General features: G+C 41.9%; 1 protein-coding gene across 1 annotated transcript; it reads right to left on the bottom strand.

Moving 5' to 3' along the window:
• Positions 1-1,463: 1,463 nt before the first annotated feature.
• Positions 1,464-10,047, bottom strand: CGA (glycoprotein hormones, alpha polypeptide). The gene is made up of 4 exons (XM_010187702.1): positions 9,949-10,047; positions 4,468-4,574; positions 3,329-3,513; positions 1,464-1,868 (listed from the first exon to the last, which is right to left on the bottom strand). Exons 2-4 carry the CDS (start codon positions 4,565-4,567, stop codon positions 1,791-1,793), a joined length of 363 nt encoding a protein of 120 aa, XP_010186004.1. The 5' UTR covers positions 4,568-4,574; positions 9,949-10,047; the 3' UTR covers positions 1,464-1,790.
• Positions 10,048-16,222: the final 6,175 nt, after the last annotated feature.

Genomic DNA, 16,222 nt, shown 5'->3' with positions numbered 1-16,222 from the left:
TTATTAAATTCATCCTAAAGACCACTCTACTGGAATACTTCCCCTTTGGCCAAAAATAATGTCGAAGCAAATGAGATATAGATATATTAGGGGAAATAGACATAGACATAGAAATATTAGGGAAAATCTTTCCAGAAGACTGAAATTTTTCAGCATAGTAAGAATAGTGAAGCAAAAAGATCAGTATCCTTGGAAGATTCTGAAATAACAATTGGAAGTTTTTTTCAAGAGCAAGTCAGGCAAAACATCTCCTAGCAGCTGCACGGTGCAGCTGATTCACATGGGACTGTGACCAGATTCGTGGATCCCAAGGGTGAGAGACAGAATCTAGAGAGGGTGAGGAGCGCTGCTGGTGGTGAAGACATAGAGATCAGGCTAATAACATGTACTGGACATGTGCTGAATAATGCTTCTTTAAGAACCTCATCTCCCCTATCTATGAGAAATCTTTTTTTCTCTTCAAAGCCTTATGACTATATTCTTAGAAGACAGAACTGGATTTGCACTCCAGTAGACAGAATGGTGGATTTAAACCATCATTAGATCTCGCTGTTTTGGGGCTGCTCAAGTGCCCCGTCACAGCTTAGCCCTGGAGGTCTGTCTAAACCACTTGAGTCATTTGGCACTGCAGCAGACACCAGCCATGGCCATGCCCCAGGACACACCAGCCACCTTTACAGCCTGATCCCAGGCAGCCTTCCCTGTCCCCATGAGAAGCTCTTACTGCCACCTGTTTACAGCATCTGCTTCAGCAAAATCCCCCACAAAAATATCTGAGGCTTTTTGAGACAGCACATTTAAACCCTTGCAGCCAGCAACCATAACCAGGTTGATGTTCTCACCCCAGATATTCGGATGAAGAGCAGGGGAATTAACGCACTTCAGTTCCCATGGGCAGGCTTCAGATCTGCAAGCACTTCTCCAGAGAACCCAATCCAACCCTCTACAACTGAACAAGTGCTATATCTGAAATACCAGTTTATTATTTTAAGGTCATGTATTCTGAATACGTATTTCCTACCTTTCCTATTTGTATATCTGAGTCCAGAACATTGGATTTGGGAATTACTAAAGCCCTATACCATGCTGCTTAGGCATACCTTAAACAGTTAATACTGTTGTACCACTCCTTTATTCCACCACTGCTACATGAAACAGTACAATTCTTCATAATGTCTCACTGTGCATCCATCTATCTATATGGGAGAAGATTAAGTTCAAAGAAAAATAAAAGATGGCACAGGAAGACAGAGCATCCCACATAGATGATACACTGCTAAACTCTCTGCCCACAAGGTAAAAAAAATGGAAGTGAAAAAGGAGAAACAAAATGTTGAGTCTTCAAAAAAATCTAATCACTAATATGAATAAGGGGAAATTATTGCTTCTTTTTCTGTCCAGTTTCCCATCCCTCCCTTCCTTCTTCCCTCCCTCTCCCACAGAAAAAAAAAAGTATCTAGAAATTAACTGCAGCAGAATCACTTTTTTGTTGTAAGCTATTAAATCATCATTTTTCCTCAAGAAACATTGATGATTTAACTGACAGTTTATTTTAAAAATAGATCAAGCCTTCGGTTGTCATGCAAGTGCTGTATTTTATCTCTAATGGAAATAATTAAACTTAGATGCATGAAGAAGCAAAGAGGAAATAAACCAGCCATCCATCTTATCCCAAGGTCCACCCAGTGTCTTGACTAGAAAACACAGGATTTTAAACAGTGGTGCTATAAAAGCTGAAAAACAAATATTCCATTCACCGTTGTCCTTGATCATTAATAAAGGGACAGGCTTTAGGATTTATGATAGTAGCAGGTACTGCAGTGACAATCTGTATGGTTCTCTATCTTCACATTGTCCTTAAGGGCAATCTTAAAAAAAAGAAAACACACACATATAAAAATAATTAGGATTAGCTACACAGTACAAACAGCATTCTCAAGTAAAAGTCTGAAGCCTTTTTATTAACTATAAGGTACCCAGGCTTCTGGGGGTACATGTACTAGAACGGCCTCTGAACGCCAACCTGTGAAGCTGCATCATCAGTGGCTTTCAGAGCTGTAAAGAGGTTTTCAGTAGTGACATGCATAGTCACATAGTTTGGTGTCCTTACTTTGGCACTTCTTATTGTGTCTAATTTTCAGACAGTATCAAGTAACCAATTTATAAAAAAATCAGGAAGCGTCTTTAAAATATATCACATGGGATTATAAAAACAGACCACAAAAACGATGAGTCGTCTTTATTTTAAATCTCAACTAAATTCTAGTTGCTGCCTTAGGGCAAGTATAATGCTGGTGATCTAGAAAAAGATCTATGCTCTACTCAGATGAAGAGCCAGGATGGGTTCTGCTGGTGTCTATAGGTATGTCAGGTATCTGGGCTCTCATCACAGACTCAGCACTCAGTTCAGCTGCGCACAGAGAGCTATTGATTGCCACTTGAGATGTCAGAGGGGATCCCACCAAGCCTCCAGCTGCCACTCCAGAAAGTCTTTTATACATCTGTCAGCCATATGCAGATGTCCTGAGTACTCCAGGGTATCTCAAATGGCACCAAATCTGTGAGTGGGTAACTGAACTTAGCCTCTAGTCAACACACTCAGTGGGCTTGATTCAGATCACTGCAGGATAGACACCTTAGCTTGTTTCAACTAGCTCATAATTTCTTACATCACATTTAAGGTTTCTTCACCTGAATCTGAATCACTCCCAAAATAATTCGCTTTAGCAGACTCTCTCTTTCAGAGAACCTTCCAGATGAGAGTGTTAAATGCTCAAAGTAGTTGCACACATTTACAGGCCTCTCTTGGTTATACTATTAAAAGTAATCACAACCTGAATTAATCTAACAAGCACAGATGGTTTTGGTCCCTCATTCCCATATATGCAATTGAAAGTATTGACCAGCCATCTTCCTAGAGAACTTCTGCCTATGCAGGAAAGATGCAAAGAAAATGGCTAATTAAAATCAAGTACACACTGCACAGCATTCAGGGGGAGGGTGCAGTTCCAGGGGAGTTAAAAACAAGGGGACACAAAGTCCACCACTAGAACTTTGGATGCCGTGAGTGAAAGTAGTTTCACTGAAGTCAGTGACACTGCATCAATTTCCACATCCCTGCTGCATATCAGGCTCAGTACTGGTTGACACTTCAATTTCCTCTTTAGAAAAAAGAATGAACCAAGCGCAAAGGATATAAATGCCAAGGGTGTTTCCCTCAAATATCTTTCCAACATCCCCCAGCAAAAACATATTCTTTTATAATCACTGGTTCAACTAAACATTGCATCCTAAAACAAGCTTAAATGGGTCTCATTCACACCCTCACCTTGGTAAAAGCCTTTGCTACGCAGCACGTTGCTTCCGATGTAATGTTCTTTGGGACAAGCATGGTCTTCTTGGACCTCATCGGAGTGGGATAGGCCCGGGAGAAACAGCATCCAGTGCACTGATAAATGGGTGCTCCTGGCTTGGAGAAGAATCTGTTCTCCCCTAGCTTGCACTCTGGACAACCTGCCATAAAAGCATAAGGAAAAGACTCTTGCTTGGTCTCCAGCTGTATTTTCATTTTCAAAAAGAAAGGGAAAGTGTGCTTGGTAAGAGGAAGCACTGGCTGCTTTCTCCTGCTTGACATCTGCAGAAGAGAAAAGCACAGACACCAAAGTTCCCCTCTTTAGGGTCCTTCAGCTCTGCAGCTCTGCAGCACACACTGTCTGTAAAACTCGAGGGTGGCTTTCTAAAGCACAAGCATTATTGTATCTTTTCTGGTTCTCTAACTTAATTTTGTTGACAGCCATAGAGGGATTTTTGTATGTCTACCCCATGGGCGGTCCCTAGAAAACTTCCTAGTAGCTACAGACAGTTAAATAGCATCAGCAGGTTTTGTAGAGCTTCTTAGACATTGTCTGTTTTCAGGCAAGACTCTGTTATAAAGAGTTTTACAGATGCCCAGATTTTTGTAGCTTGCATTTGTCTATATTCAGTTTGAGGTTGAATAAAAAAAAACAACCAACCTCCAAAAGACCCCTAAAATCTTCCTAATATGCCTCTTTCCTAGAATGCTACACCACCAACATCCCATATTCTGGGATCTACAGAGGAAAAATTTTCTGTATATTATGAGAAGAAGCTATGGTTCTGCTGTTCCTGATGTTACATTGCCATTTAGATCTCAGGAGTACAAGAAACCAAAATTTTTCTATTCATAATGTTTCAAAGGTTAAGGTCACCCATGTCAACATGAGGACATGATCATCTGGAATACTTTTGATCTGGAGAAATCAAGTCTAGAGAAGAAAAGGAAGTATACTCATAGCAAAATTATCTTCATTTATTATACCTTCATATCTCAGTGTCAATAAATGCAACAGAATGATAAGATTTATGACCACATTTATACAATATGAAAGTTTAATTAATACTCTTTGCAAACCATTGCCCTATTTCTGAATGCTGAAAGCAGCTTACCCTGCATGAGAAACTCTCCATCTGGGAAAGTATGAAGAAGATGCAGAAATACAGACAAAATGGTCAAAGTGACAGCTGCATACTTCCCGTAGCAATCCATGATCTGCCTGGAAATACAAATACACATATTTTTAAAGAACTGTTTCACACTGGGTACAGTACCAGTATCTAAGCTATGCACTGATACAGCATTCAGTGCAAGTAACAGAGACAATTTAGAACCAGGATTGGAAACTGAAAATGCAGTGCATTGATGTGCATTTTACAGGCTCAGAAAATTGACTTCATCACAATAACAAAAATGGCCTTTCTTTCTGGCCTTAACAAATTTTTTCTGATTAACGTAAGCCACTTAAAACTTCAAGTGTTGTAACTGTCTAATATTTATGGTACACTGGATAAATCCAGAAAATGCTTATGGAGAAGACAAAAGAATCTGCAGAATCTGGGACATGGAAAGCCTAATTTCAGGAAAAATAAATTCACAACAGGACATAATTTCCTGAACCAAGAGTCAGATTATTTGTCCACATACTAAAATGGCCTCAAGTTGCGCCAGGGGAGGTTTAGATTGGTTATTAGGAAAAATATCTTCACTGAAAGGGTTATCAATCACTGGAACAGGCTGCCCAGGGAAGTGGTGGAGTCACCATCCCTGGAGGTATTTACAAGACAGGGAGATGGGGCGGGGAGACATGGTGGGGAAAGCAAGCTCAGGAGGGCTTAAAACAGCCCCAGGACCACCTACATCCCACAGGATCAGGGGAATCCCAGGGAGTTCAGCATCGCTGCAACCTTCTGGACCAAGATTTCTTTTAGGTTTTGTTTTACTGATGCAGCAACTTGGCTTTTGGGTTCTCAGTAACAAAAATCTGGTTTGGTAGAAACAAACCCTGGTTGGCTCAAACTTTTAAAAATCTTTTCAATAGATTAGTTTTATGCAAGAAGGCTACATGTGGCACTGCACATCTTGCCCTTCTACAGCTAGCACACAAGATGAAGTGGCCATAAATAGCATATCACATGTTCTCTGGGCAGTTCAACAGAAATGCAATTGTGTGGTTATATTTGATCCAGATCAAATCTATACCACAGGGTAACACGTCTCTCTGATATGAATAACTGAGGGAACCGTAACATTAAAGATGCAGAATATATAAATCACAAGTCTATAAATATAATCCCAAATTCTCTGCTTGATTTTTTTTAATTAATTTACTTTTTTTCATTATTATTCACAATAAAATTTCATAGCATGGGAGGGGGACTGGACACAGAAAACCTCAGTTCCCTCCATGCAAACATCAGATGTACTAAGTAAGGACTACATGCAGATCAGCAGGATATTTTTTGTGGTAATTACCACAGAAACTTTAAAATCATTCTGAAGCATTTTGTACCAGCCTGGTCAGAGACAAAAAGCTGCTCATATGAAACTGATGTTTCTTATGACCCAGAGAACTCCTATGTGCCTGTGGCATGGTCTGGAAGGACCTCCCTTACTGGAAAGTCAGGCAGGATCTGAGTTAGGCTAAAGATGCCACACAATTTATCAGATCTTCCTGTTATAAACAACTGGTCAACTAATACTACTGTTAAAAATCTTGCATTCATCTGAGCTATGAACACATACAACAAAACACTGAACCTCACTTCTGCTCTTGTCAGTATTAAAATACAGTATTTTAGGCATGAAGCCTGTCACCTTCCTCCTCAAGCACTAAGCCTCCATATTGAACTGACAATTTCATTGTGCTCAGTCAAAGGCCGTTTTGGCCCAGCCTCTCACTCAGAAAACAGAATTGCCTCCTAAAAATTATTTTCTTCCAAAGCACAGACCTGAGCCCTTCCTTTAGAAATGATCAGAAATTACTTATGTCCCATGGTGAAGTAATTGGGTCCATGAAGAAAAGAGGCACATAAAGGATGCTAAGATATTAAACTCCCAAGCTGGGGCAGGCTGTGCAGTGACTGGCTGTCTGGGGACAGGCTCACCTCAGAGGACTGAGTTTCAGGGTCTTTTTATTGCAGAGACACAGAGCACATTTCAGCAGGGGGACTTTCCCTGCCATTGCAGATTATCCTGTGAGGGATTCTGGGCTGAGCACTGCTCACCTTCACCCTAAAGAGAGGGTGTTTGGTTTACTGGCCCTAAGTTGTTCCTGACTGGCTTCACCCCAGGCAGCATCCCAAGGGCAGCTCCTAATCACCAAAGTATTTACCTGTCTTCTGAGACATTATCTGATCATGCAGATCTCTCCACCTCTGCTCTAACCTGCCCCCCACCCCTCATCCCGAGGCCATGCCTGGAACTCACACACAACCTGTTTGGGCTGTGCCTGAACTGCAGCCCTGATGCATCTCCACTCTTGCAACTGGATCTTCTGAAGAGTTTCTGCATAGACCCCCTGATCCCTTGACTTTAAAAGATTGAAACTGTCACACAAGAGCATGATGTGCCAGTGACTGATGTGTAGGCTACCGCCCCAAGCTGACAACACCGGTATATACATTTCAGATACTGAAAGTTACTGTGCTTAGCAAGCAAAAAATAATAAAAAAAGCATTCAATCTTTAACTGCTTAAGAGCTTCTCTTCTTCCAAATACACCAGTCAATGCTCCTATATAAATATTCTCCAGAGACAGATCAAATGGTGGCCCTAAATATTTCTAAAAATGAGGTTGCAATAAGAAGGGCAATAATGCCAACATCAAGAAACTGATCTTGAGATTTGCTGTAGAGATTATTTATGCATGCTATACCATGCACTGCCAACCCTAACCAGGAAAGATGGTAGAAAATCAAGTATTATTAAATGCAGATAGCTTTCACATAATGGAAATGCATTTCTTTGCAGACCTTGCACCTAACCAGCAGAATCCCTGCCAGGACTGCCACAATGATGCAAACATTCAAATAATGCCTGCTCACACCTGGAGGGAGAAGCAAACCTGAGGTGGTCCAAGGAGTGAAGCCGCTTGCCTGGTATCATTATCTGAAAGAGAACCTGGATGTGTGCAAAGAGAGTATTGATTACCAGAGAGATGCTCCATCACTGCACAGATTCCCAGAGATACATGGGGACGTGTAGCTGCTGCGCAAAGGTCAGTGGATCTTGGTTCGTTGATTAAACAGACGTACAATGCAGTCATCAAAGGTAGCAGTTCAGATGGCAGCAGAGCACAGGCCCTGCAAGGCATTTTTTATACCAGGAAACAAAACCAAAGAGAGCTCCATCCTTGCAGCAATCAGAGAAAGTTCATGCCTGGGCAGATGAAGCTGAGACCAAAGGCAGGGTGACAAGAACATGGCCCTTGCTTGACTGGGGTTAGCAAAGTGGAAAGAAACAAAGTTTATGAGCAAGGCAGATAAGCAATGCTCTCTGATGCAACAAATGAAGGCTCAAAAGTGGAAACAAGTCTCTTTCTAATTGAGACAGTAAAAGATAGAGGTAAAAGACTGATCTGAAATCCAGCTAATCTAAATGAATCACAGAATGGTAGGGGTTGGAAGGGACCTCTGGAGATCATCTAGTCCAACCCTGGAAACAGCTGGATCAACTTCAACTCCCAAAGGGGTGACCAAGAGGCCAAAGAGGTTGCAATTAATGGACGGCAAGGGTTTGCTGTTGGGTACAAGTAACTTTGCCTCCTCCCTCCCACGTGCCCAGCGAGTCAGGCCCTGCTGGCAAGAAACAGGATAAAAGAGTTAAAAGCAGCCAATAATGAACAGGGAGAAAAAACATTGGCAGCAATTGTGAGCTGAGCCCATATACATCTATGGAGTTGCACTGAACAAATTGGCTGGATCCCGCCCTCCAGCAAATAAAGGGTTTTTTAAGGTTATTTACTGTATATGCTCTTTGCAGTCCCATGGATGGGTATGTGACTGCTGGCAGACTTGCCTGCACTAGGACACATTCCCCCAGTTTAACATTGAGCCCTGTTCCATCCAAGGGGATGTTCCCCAGAATGCGAGGGGACGGCTGGAGGGCCTCATGCTTCAGCAGGAGAAGACAGTCAGCTTTTTCCAGACGTCCCATTTCCACATCATCCTGAGCCATTTGATAGCATGGATGCTTCAGCAGCTCCAATAACATGCCGCTCACAGGAATAACACCTCAATCCTTGATTGATTATTCTGTGATTTCATGCTCTTTGCTGAAGGCATGGCAGCATTCTCCATCCTAATTTTTCTAAGAATGTATAACGCTAAGATTTGGTACATTATAAGTGTTTGAGGCAATCCCAGAGGGAACATGTTTAAATTACATCTACCAAAAAGGGAATTGAAATTGCACTTTTGCACTACCTCTATTGAGTCAAACTACCAGGCTTATACCAAAACCACCAAAGATACCTGTCAGTAAAACCCAGGTGCGATCTTCCCTACCCTTCCAATTCAACAGCCATTTTGTCTGGTGGTCTTACTTAGTTATTTGATTATGCCCATGCTACTAACCCAGTTAGTGTCTACGCTACTCATTTCATCTCACCATCAAATAAACAGAAGCTTTTACTTTGCTCTCTCTTTCTTAAGATATTGGAACATGACATAATGCATGAACTTCAGCAGCTCTTTAGAAAGATGGTAATCTTAAGTCTTCCCCAGCAGTTAGAAGTCTCACCTCACTATTTACAATGTCTTGTCTTTTTCTGTAAATCAGTTAACATATTGTCAGCTACTATCATAAAGACAGGCGACCATCTGTATTTGCAACAGGTTTTCTGTTCAGGTACATGTGGGATTTTGTGAAGTCCCACCAAATCAGATGTGCCAGCAAGTTTTATTCGATAGGCAGCCTTTGTGTTGATTGTATGAAATAACCAAATATTTTCAGCATAAATTTGGGACATTCCTCTATACTTTTCCACAGGTTGGTGGTGGGGCTGTCATATCCAACAGCAGTTAAACACCTTGCACACCGTGTTAATCTCTTTCTGGGATGCTTGGCCATGAGGTATGGCTGTGTCACAGCAATGGACTACAAGTGCTAGCACTTCACTTGCAGCCTGCTGTCTTGTACACAGTAACCTGTTAGCAATCTGCTAAAGACTGAGAAATCTTGACTCACATTTTTTTTTCCTTCCTTTAATGTATTTAATCATGACTGGCAATTTAAAGACTCTAAAACATGCGTTAGTATCACAGATTGTGTAACATTTGGTATTTGGCCGCAATACCATTGACCAGGAGAGAAACACAAGGTTATTGATGAAGCATTAAGGGACCCTATCAGAAATCACAAAATGCCACCATTTAGCTGCCTTACAATTCTAGAACCTCATTTTCTCTTATTCACAAAGCTAGTTTAACCCCAAGCACTGATGTTTTAATCCCAACACAACCTTTTAAGTTAATTTTCAAGTAAAAAGTTAGACAGAATGGAAGAAGAAAACTTTTGGAAAGAAAGGAAAGAGAATGTTAAAAACGTAACAATTCCTCTTTAACAGCAACAAAAATTTAAAAAATATATTACCTCCCTTATTCAACAAGAACAGATCAGACAGCTGAGAAACTGCAGGATGGCGTTTAAAGGTGAGCTGTCCTTGATGCTTGGATGTATGTTCCCGAAACTGATGTATGAAAAAGTTGCATCTTCCTTTTATACCAGCGAAGCCAGATTATATTCCTCCCCCACATGTAAGCCATAGGATCAACTGTACATTTTATCTAATGACTGAACATTACTTTATGTAATTACCAGCCCACCATGCTGATCTTATCTTCAACTCGACTTTCATAAAAGATTGTTTTTTCCTTATATAAAGAAAGAAAGGTCAGCTTGCATGCACAAACTCACTGCTGTATGAGTTTCCTGGGGAACTCAAATATCGAGCATCGAGTCATTTGCCGCAGTTTTCAGTGAACAGAATCTCATTTTTGAAAATGAAGAGTTACTAAGGTTTCCTAATGCTTCTTATTAAACTGGATTTTTTAAAAATGGAACAATTCTACAGCAACAGCATTGTTTTAGCAAAGAATAACAAAATAAAGAGCAGCAAAGATCTATACAAACATTTAAAAGAATAATCTTCATTTTAATCTAATGCCCAGAGAATGAATACATGGATAAATATAGAAGGATTACCTTTTTAAAGATAAGATTTCTGGCAAGATCTCATCCTGTTTTCAGAGTGAAGCTAATGCAACAGAGGCAATTCTGAAAACTGCACCAGGGTGCAGATTTTTTACGGCTGAGGGATTTGTAAGTCCTCATTTCCAAGTGACAAGAGTCTGTGACGATGCTGGCTAAATAAGACAGATCCCACTCTGCTTTCTGGCACCGAAGCCAAGCGGCACAGCGGGGCTTGCAACCACTCAACTTCCCTTTCCCTTCCCAAAGGGGAGGTGCACATCCAAATGCCTACTGGGAACAGTCCCTGGCAATGCAGACACTCCTGGGTCAGTGCTCAAGGCCACTCCTGCAAGAGTGTTGTGTTTTCAAGTCCTGGAGACTTGAGGGAAATTCACTTCAGATGTCAGAAGTTCATTTCAGAAGTTAACTGCCTAAATCCGAGTTATTCACACTATGCTGCCTTTATAGTCAATGGAGAGAAGTAGCCCTAAACATCTATTTCAACAAAAGGTTAAATCGCTTTTGCAGTTGCCTAATTTTCACCACTGAGAGCCCAGGGTAACTGGCTTGGACTGCTCACTGTCCTACCCTTAGAGATTTACAAATATTTTATAACTTTAAGAAACTCTTAAACACCCAAAGGGTTGAAATTACTTTTTACACACCTACTTTTTGTCACTCACTGTTGGAGAAGTGATATTGAAAGAGACCTTGATAACTTCTTGTGTTCTTATGAAAATGAGGCTTTGATTCGTAATTCAGTCTCCTCCAAAATTTTTAGTGTACGATTGGGACTTGGTGCATCACAGCTGTCTAGATTTCTGCCATTCAGTTTTCTTGTCCCTTGCCTTGGCTTTCTTTTCAATAGCAGGAGCACCCTTCAATTCTGTTAGCTATTTCAGACACATTCATTGCAACCTTATCACCTCTACCTTCACTAACGTCCTCATCTGGTTCAACGTGTTGGACACTTTTTCTCTTCTATTTTTTCAGCTGATCACTATAACAAAGTTAAACTCAAAACAATTGTCCCCAGCCTACACTTGGCTTGAAATTGCCTTCTGTTTCACAACTGAAGATGGATTTCTGCACTTGGAAGCTTGTCTGGTTTTTATCCAACAATATGAGTCAGTCTAATAAAAGAGAAATTAAAAAAAAAGTTTTTCTCCCTATAATCTTGCTTCATTTAATGACAAAAGCGTAAAATTGAAATTTGAAAGCTATTGGTAAACATAGTTTACTGAGAAATATTCTCCTGAAAGACAGAAGCTTAATATTTCTTGTCATTCAAAGCAAAATTTCATACTCACACAAGCTTGCAGTCCTATGAGAAACCCAGGATGACTTGTGATGCTTCCAAAAACCAGAAAACCTCATTCATCATCAGGAAAATAAGTAATGATCGTATTGTACATTCACATTTGGTACTTATTGACCTATGTATTGTAGCATGTCATCATCTACTGAAAAGGAAATGCTATACAAAATAGCTCTTTCATTTGAAGGACTCAAGAACAGTGATGTTACTCCCACAGCGTAGAAGAAAAACAAGAATGCCCACAACTTGGTACTCTTTTCTTATTGGAATGTATTAGGAATAAATCTTGTGAAGTCAGTGAAATTACACTGGTATAAAAGATAGTTTTTAAAAAGCTCCTATTTTTATTAAGAGGATTTCTTACTTTAGCCGCTCCAAATCTCCAACTAAAAATACTTGGTCAAATCTGTCTTAATGTGTGACTGAATGAGAAATGAGGGAATGTGGCTCACTGTTTTAGAGGGAGGGGAAATCCTCTAGATTATTAAACAGGTTATTCGTAAATCACTTAGCAATACTCTCATAGTTTTTTGCTGCACTTTGATATTATTATTTTTATGGTCTATATTAGTATATGGTTGAAAAGATAGGTAAATAAATATGCCAAACTGGACCACTGAATATGCTTTGCCAAGATCAGTATTTTGTTTCCTATCTGTAGGAGCAGAAAAAGCCATTCTGAGGTGGAAAAAGGCAACAAACTGCTAAAATTTTCAATTTCTTTGAGGTCACTGTCCTCCTAAATTGGACTGCGACTCTACTAAGGTGCATAAGTGAAACTAAATATAGCAGTTGTTAAGACTGAAATTGTGAGTTCAGCACCTAAATGTTACCGAGTTTTGGAACTGTTGGCTCTTCTCTAGAAGCTGAGTCCCTGCAGCTCCATCTCTGGTTTTCTCTGGCAAGGAGAGTTCATGTCTCTTCCCCTGCTCTGCCAGATGCTGTCTCAGGGTATCTGTCCTACTTCCCTACTTAGCGGTATCTGCTTATCTACAGGCTCCTTCCTGATGATGCCTCTTCCTCGCTAGAGGAAAGCTTTTCTACTTTGCCACTCAGCACTGACAGGGCATCCCCCAGCACTGTCAGTAAAAGAATGGGAAAGGGCTCTCTTGCTTCAGAAAATAAGCACTTCTATTAAATAACTCTGTTCAATCAATAAACAGACACACACCCGTAAAGTGTGGTCACAGATTAGCACTATTTAACAGTATCTACCAAATTCCAATAGCAAGTTCTGACAGCATTTTTGGCTTCGATGGACAAGCAGGTTGAGTTCTGGAGGATTTATTTTTCTATATAATAATTAATTCATATTTCAGAACTTCCTCCAAATGCAGCCAAAATCCACTCTTCATCGTTTGTGCAAACTCAGAAAACAGCCATCTGAGAATGGAATGGCTCACTGAACACCAAAAACTCCTCTTTCCTTATCCCTTGCAATCTTTGAGTCTCTTTTTGGCTGTTCTGTCCAGCCCTGCCCTACAAGCTGACACAGCATCCAGAAACCCGTGCCTGCACCAGACCCTGCACCAGAAGGCATCCTGAACCACTGGTACTATCTCTTGTATTTTGGATGTCACTTCCTTAATTTCTCATGTTATCTTCCAAGCATTGCAGGAGGAGAGAGGCTCCCACATACCACAAGCTGCCCTGCAGGCAAATTATCAGTTGCTGAAGAGAGATAACAACAAAAGGCCTCACCAGAATGAGTGAGAGCATATCCTAAGAGAAAAATTTCCTGAGGATTCATGGAAAAAAGAAGCAACTTGAGTGTTAAACTTCAATATTTCACTGAGACTCCCTATTCCTTCCCAGTTTGTTCGTAAATTTTCCAGCTGCCATCCACCTACTCCCAGAGACAGTAACATCAGCTCAGTAGATAATCACAGAATGGTTTGTGTTGGAAGGGACCTTAAAGATAATCTAGTTCTAACTTCCCTGCCATGGGGAAGGACACCTTCCTCTAGACCAGATTGCTTAAAGCCCTGTCCAACCTGGCCTTGAACACTGCTAGGGATGGGGCAGCTACAGTTTCTCTGGGTAACCTGTTCCAGTGTCTCACTACTCTCAGAGTAAAGAATTTCTTCCTAATATCTGATCTAACTCTACCTTCTTGCAATTTAAAACTCTTACTTCTCATCCTACCACTACAGTCCCTGATAGAAAGTCCCTTTGCATCTTTCCTGTAGCCCCCCTTTAGCACTGGAAGGCTGCCGTAAGGTCTCCCTGGAGCCTTCTCTAATGGCTGAACAACCTCAACTCTCTCAGTCAGTCTTCATAGGAGAGGTGCTCCAGCCCTCTGATTATCTTCATGGTCATCTTCAGGACTTGCTCCAGCAGGCCATGTCCTTTTTATGCTGGGGGACCCAGAGCTGGACGCAGTACTCCAGGCAGGGTCTCACAAGAGTGGAGTAGAGGGGCAGGATCATCTCCCTTGCCCTGCTGGCCACACTTCTTTTGATGCAGCCCAGGATACAGTTGACTTTCTGGGCTGCAAGCGCACATTGCTGGGTCATGTTTAACTTCTCATCAAACACCACTCTCAAGTCCTTCTCCTCGGGACTGCTCTCAATCTATTCTCCACCTAGCCTGTATTTGTGCTTGGGACTGCCCTGACTCATATGCAGGACCTTGCCCTTGGCCTTGTTGAACTTCATGAGGTTGGCATGGGCCCACCTCTCCAGCCTGTCCAGGTCTCTCTAGATGCCATCCCTTCCCTCCAGTGTGTTGACCACACCACACAGTTTGGTGTCGTCAGCAAACTTGCCCAGGGTGCACTCAATCCCATTGTCCATGTCACCAACAAAGATGTTAAACAGTGCTGGTCCCAGTACCGACCCCTGAGGAATGCCACCTGTCCCTGGTGTCTACTTGGACATCGAGCCATTGATGGCAACTCTTTGAGTGCAACCATCCAGCCAATGTCTTATCCACCAAGTGGTCCATCCATCAAATCCATGTCTTTCCAATTTAGAGACAAGGATGTCATGCAGGACAGTGACAAATGCTTTGCACAAGTCCAAGTAGATGACGTCAATTGCTCTTCCCTTATCCACCAATGCTTGCTTCCTAACCTGATCCCTGGCTGCTCTAACAATTTCTCTGTGATCCTCCCAGGATACCTGTCCTTGCTTCCACCCTCTGTAGGCTTCATTTTTGTGTTTGAGTTTGTCCAGGAGCTTCTTGTTCATCCATGCAGGCCTCCTGGTCTTTCTGCTTGACTTCCTCTTTGTTGGGATGCATCGCTCCTGAGCTTGGAGGAGGTGATCCCTGAATATTAACCAGCTTTCCTGGGCTCCTCTTCCCTTCAGGGCTTTATCCCATGGTACTCTACCATACAGACTTCTGAAGAGACCAAAGTCTGTTCTCCAGTAGCCCAGGGTAGTGAGTTTGCGGTATATCCTCCTCTCTGCTCTAAAGATCTTGAACTCCACCATTTCATGGTCACTGCAACCAAAGCTGCCCTTGAGCTTCACTTTCCCCATCAGCCCCACCTTGTTGGTGAGAGCAAGGTCCAGTATAGCACCTCTTCTCTTTGGTTTCTCTAGCATTTGGAGAAGGAAGTTATCATCAACACATTCCAGGAATCTTCTGGATTGCTTATGGCCTTCCTTCAACAGATATCAGGGTGGTTGAAGTCCCCAATGAGGACCAAGGCTCGTGAACTTGAGGCTGCTTCTATGTGTCTATAGAAGACCTCATCCAGTTGGTCCTCCTTGTCGGGTGGCCTGTAGCAGACCTCCACTATAATGTCACCTGTCCCTGACCCATAAGCTCTTGGTCAGCTCCTCATCCATCCCCAGGTGGAGCTCCATGCACTCCAGCTGGTCATGGACATAGAGCACAACACTCCCTCTTCATCTCCCCTGCCTGTCCTTCCTAAAGAACCTGTATCCTTCCATTCCAATGGTCCAATCATAGGAGCCATCCCACCATGACTCCATGATGCCAGTAAGATCATAGCCCTGCAGGCATGCACATGTCTCTAACGTCTTTTGTTTATTCCCCATGCTACATGTGTTTGCATAGAGGCATTGAAGTTAGGCCCTCGATGAAGCTGACTTACTGGCTGGAGTGACTGCAATTCCTTTGTGCTGCTCTTCAGACGCTCTCCTGCTGATCTGTGATCCTTCTCTAGGCTCTGGGCATGTTTTTGCTGGCACTGGCATCAAACTGGCAGGAGTGGGATGGCTTGAGGTTCCCCTCCACTGACAACTTCAGTTCAAAGCCCTCTTCACCAGCGTGGCAAATCTATACACTTTAACAAGACTCCCCAAGGTAACAGAAAATACAAATATACACCATTTTGAAGTCAAGAGCCCTTCCAAATTCTTCATACCGTATTATGTGGGTAGT

This window comes from Mesitornis unicolor, unplaced genomic scaffold (genome assembly GCF_000695765.1).
Source record: "Mesitornis unicolor isolate BGI_N332 unplaced genomic scaffold, ASM69576v1 scaffold4087, whole genome shotgun sequence".
NCBI lineage: Eukaryota > Metazoa > Chordata > Aves > Mesitornithiformes > Mesitornithidae > Mesitornis > Mesitornis unicolor.
The sequence above is the reverse complement of the archived record's forward strand: the minus strand, read 5'-3'. Positions and strand labels throughout refer to the sequence as shown.